This window comes from Labrus mixtus, chromosome 6, assembly GCF_963584025.1.
Source record: "Labrus mixtus chromosome 6, fLabMix1.1, whole genome shotgun sequence".
NCBI classification, from domain to species: domain Eukaryota; kingdom Metazoa; phylum Chordata; class Actinopteri; order Labriformes; family Labridae; genus Labrus; species Labrus mixtus.
Window position 1 is genome coordinate 386,468 of NC_083617.1, and position 2,500 is coordinate 388,967.

General features: G+C 55.0%; 1 protein-coding gene across 1 annotated transcript in view; it reads left to right on the forward strand.

Moving 5' to 3' along the window:
- lyst (lysosomal trafficking regulator) overlaps window positions 1-2,500 on the forward strand; it is an 85,219-nt gene that overhangs the window by 58,755 nt on the left and 23,964 nt on the right. Inside the window, 7 exon segments of the mRNA XM_061039376.1 lie at window positions 53-190; window positions 362-560; window positions 642-770; window positions 884-1,502; window positions 1,767-1,947; window positions 2,083-2,252; window positions 2,369-2,500. The exon segment at window positions 2,369-2,500 is cut by the window's right edge and continues 99 nt beyond it. Of these exon segments, the coding sequence (XP_060895359.1) occupies window positions 53-190; window positions 362-560; window positions 642-770; window positions 884-1,502; window positions 1,767-1,947; window positions 2,083-2,252; window positions 2,369-2,500 (1,568 nt within the window).

Sequence of the window (2,500 nt, forward strand, 5' to 3'; positions counted from 1 at the left end):
TCTTCATCTCCTCGTGTTAGTCACTGATCATAAACGCTTTCTGTTTCTGCAGGTTGGAGTTTGGGAGACTCTCCTCGCCGCCTTAGAGATCCTCATCAGGGTGCACCACCCTCATCAGGTTTTCAACATCCGTCAGTTCCTCAAGGCTGAAGTGGTGCATCGCTTCCTGCTCACCTGTCAGGTGTTACAGGTACACTGAGATGATGTCACCTTACTGTCTGTCCTCTTTCTAACTTTAGGTTCTGGTCCTGAACGCTCTGGATCTGTTGTCTGTCCTCTTGTTTTTAAATAATGTCCTTCTGTTATGTGTTAATATAAACAAAGAGGCGGTTACTAACGGCGTGATGTCATTGGTCTTCAGGAGCATCGGGACGAGCATCTGATCGCCATCCCGCAGGATGTCTGTCTGTCGTTTGTCAAAATCATCCAGGAGGTCCTGGGGTCTCCTCCGGACATGGACCTCCTCAAACTGATCTACAACTTCCTGCTGGCTGTTCACCCGCCCACCAACACCTATGTGTGCCACACGCCGTCCAGCTTCTACTTCTACCTGCACATAGGTGAGCACGCCGCACAGGAAGTGATGATGTCATGTATCAACATGTCCTCCTCTGACTTCTTTGTCTCCTCTTCTGGATCAGATGGAAAGCTGTACCAGGAGAAGGTGCAGTCCATCATGTACCTGAGACACTCCAACAGCGGAGGGAAGTCGGCCAGCAGCTCCGTGGTGTCGCTCTCCCCGACCGTCTTCACTGAAGCGCCACATGAAGGTACGGCTGCTTCATCAACTACACCTCTTTGATCTGCTCAGGTACAGGCCTACAAGCTCACCTGTCATCAAAAAGTGCTGACTCATGGTGTGTTCTCCCCCCCCCCCCCCCAGGTCATCTCGCCGCTCCCTCTCCTGAACATGGAGGTGACGATCAGTCGTTACGCCCTCCCAGTCTGGCGCCGTCTCCTTACTCCTCCCCTCTGCTGACTCCTCGTCTCGGACACGGCGTCTCAAACGAGGCGGCTGAAGGTGATGGGGTCTCCCTCGCCACTCAGCAGGGTCTGGGCAGCACAGAAACGCTGAAGAAGGGTGGAGGAGAAGAGCAGCTTCTGAGCAGCTGTGAGTCTGCAAAGACCATCTGTGAGTCTAAAGATGTGGGAGGAGCCATGCGTACGCCGTCCATCAGCGTGGAGGAGGAGCGGGACGAGGCGGCCGAGGTGGACAGCCTGGCGGAGGGCAGCGTGGGCGTGGCAGAGTCTGAGGACAGGTTTGATTGGGCCAGCGATGAGGCGCCCCGTCGCCCCGACAGCCTGAAGGGGATCCAGTCCTTCCAGAGGAGCCACAGTAACCTGGCCAGTCTGGGTCTGGCTTTCCCCGCCCAGAACGGCTCGCTCGCCATCAGCCGCTGGCCCAGCGCCGCCGACAGAGGCTCCATGCCCGAAGACTGGGAGAGCTACACCTACTCACCTGGATACGAGAGGACGCACAGCAAGGCCGAGTCCAACGACAGGTACGCTGCATCATGACACCGTGTCAGTATCAGAAGAGTTCTGGTTCACGTGAGTCCAGCAGCGCTCAGCAGGTAACGAGAGCCTGGATCCTATGATCGAGAACCAATCAGCTCACAGATCTATAAGTCCGTGTGCAGTGACCTGCATGATTCTTTAATATAAGGTCGTACCAACCCTTAGGCAGTCTACAAGCAGCCACCAGGGGGCGCTCACAGTCTGACCTCCTGTGTTCATACTGGATCTGGTCTCTCTGTGTGTGTCAGGTCCAGCACTGAGGACTGTCTGGTCCTGATCTGCTGTGGACTCTACGACCTGCTGAGGGGGATCCTGCTGCTGCTGCCCGACCTCATGCTGGAGGAGGTGATGGACAAACTCATCCAACCAGAGGCCCTCATCGTCCTCGTCAACCACTCGTCTCCTCTCATCCAGCAGGGCGTCATGAAGGTCGGTGAAACGGGTCGATCTGATCTGTGCTGATGTCTCACTTTCTGATGTTTAACTTTACTTTGACCTCTCTATTGAGGTCACAGGATATCTCCTTTCTCTCTTACATCCCGTCATTCTGCTCCTCTCCTCCAGCTGCTGGATGCTTATTTCAGCCGAGCCCAGAAGGAGCAAAAGGAGAAGTTTCTGAAGAACCATGGCTTCTCCCTGCTCGCCAACCAGCTGTACATCCACCAGGGCAGCCAGGGGCTCCTCGAGTGCTTCCTGGAGATGCTGTTTGGACGTCCGGTGGGCCTGGAGGAGGAGTGAGTCCTCACACTTTACACACCTGAACGTCTCCCTCAGTGCTGTGCTCCTTCCTCTAAATGAAAAGGTTTCTCTCCTGGATTGAAGACGTTGATTCTTTGTTTTTGTTTTCCAGCCTGGACCTGGAGGAAATGGAGAACATCTCGCCCTTCAGGAAGCGCTGCGTCATCCCCGTGTTGGGTCTGATCGAGAACTCTCTGTACGAGAACTCTCTGGTGCACAACATCCTGTGCATGCTGCTGCAGCT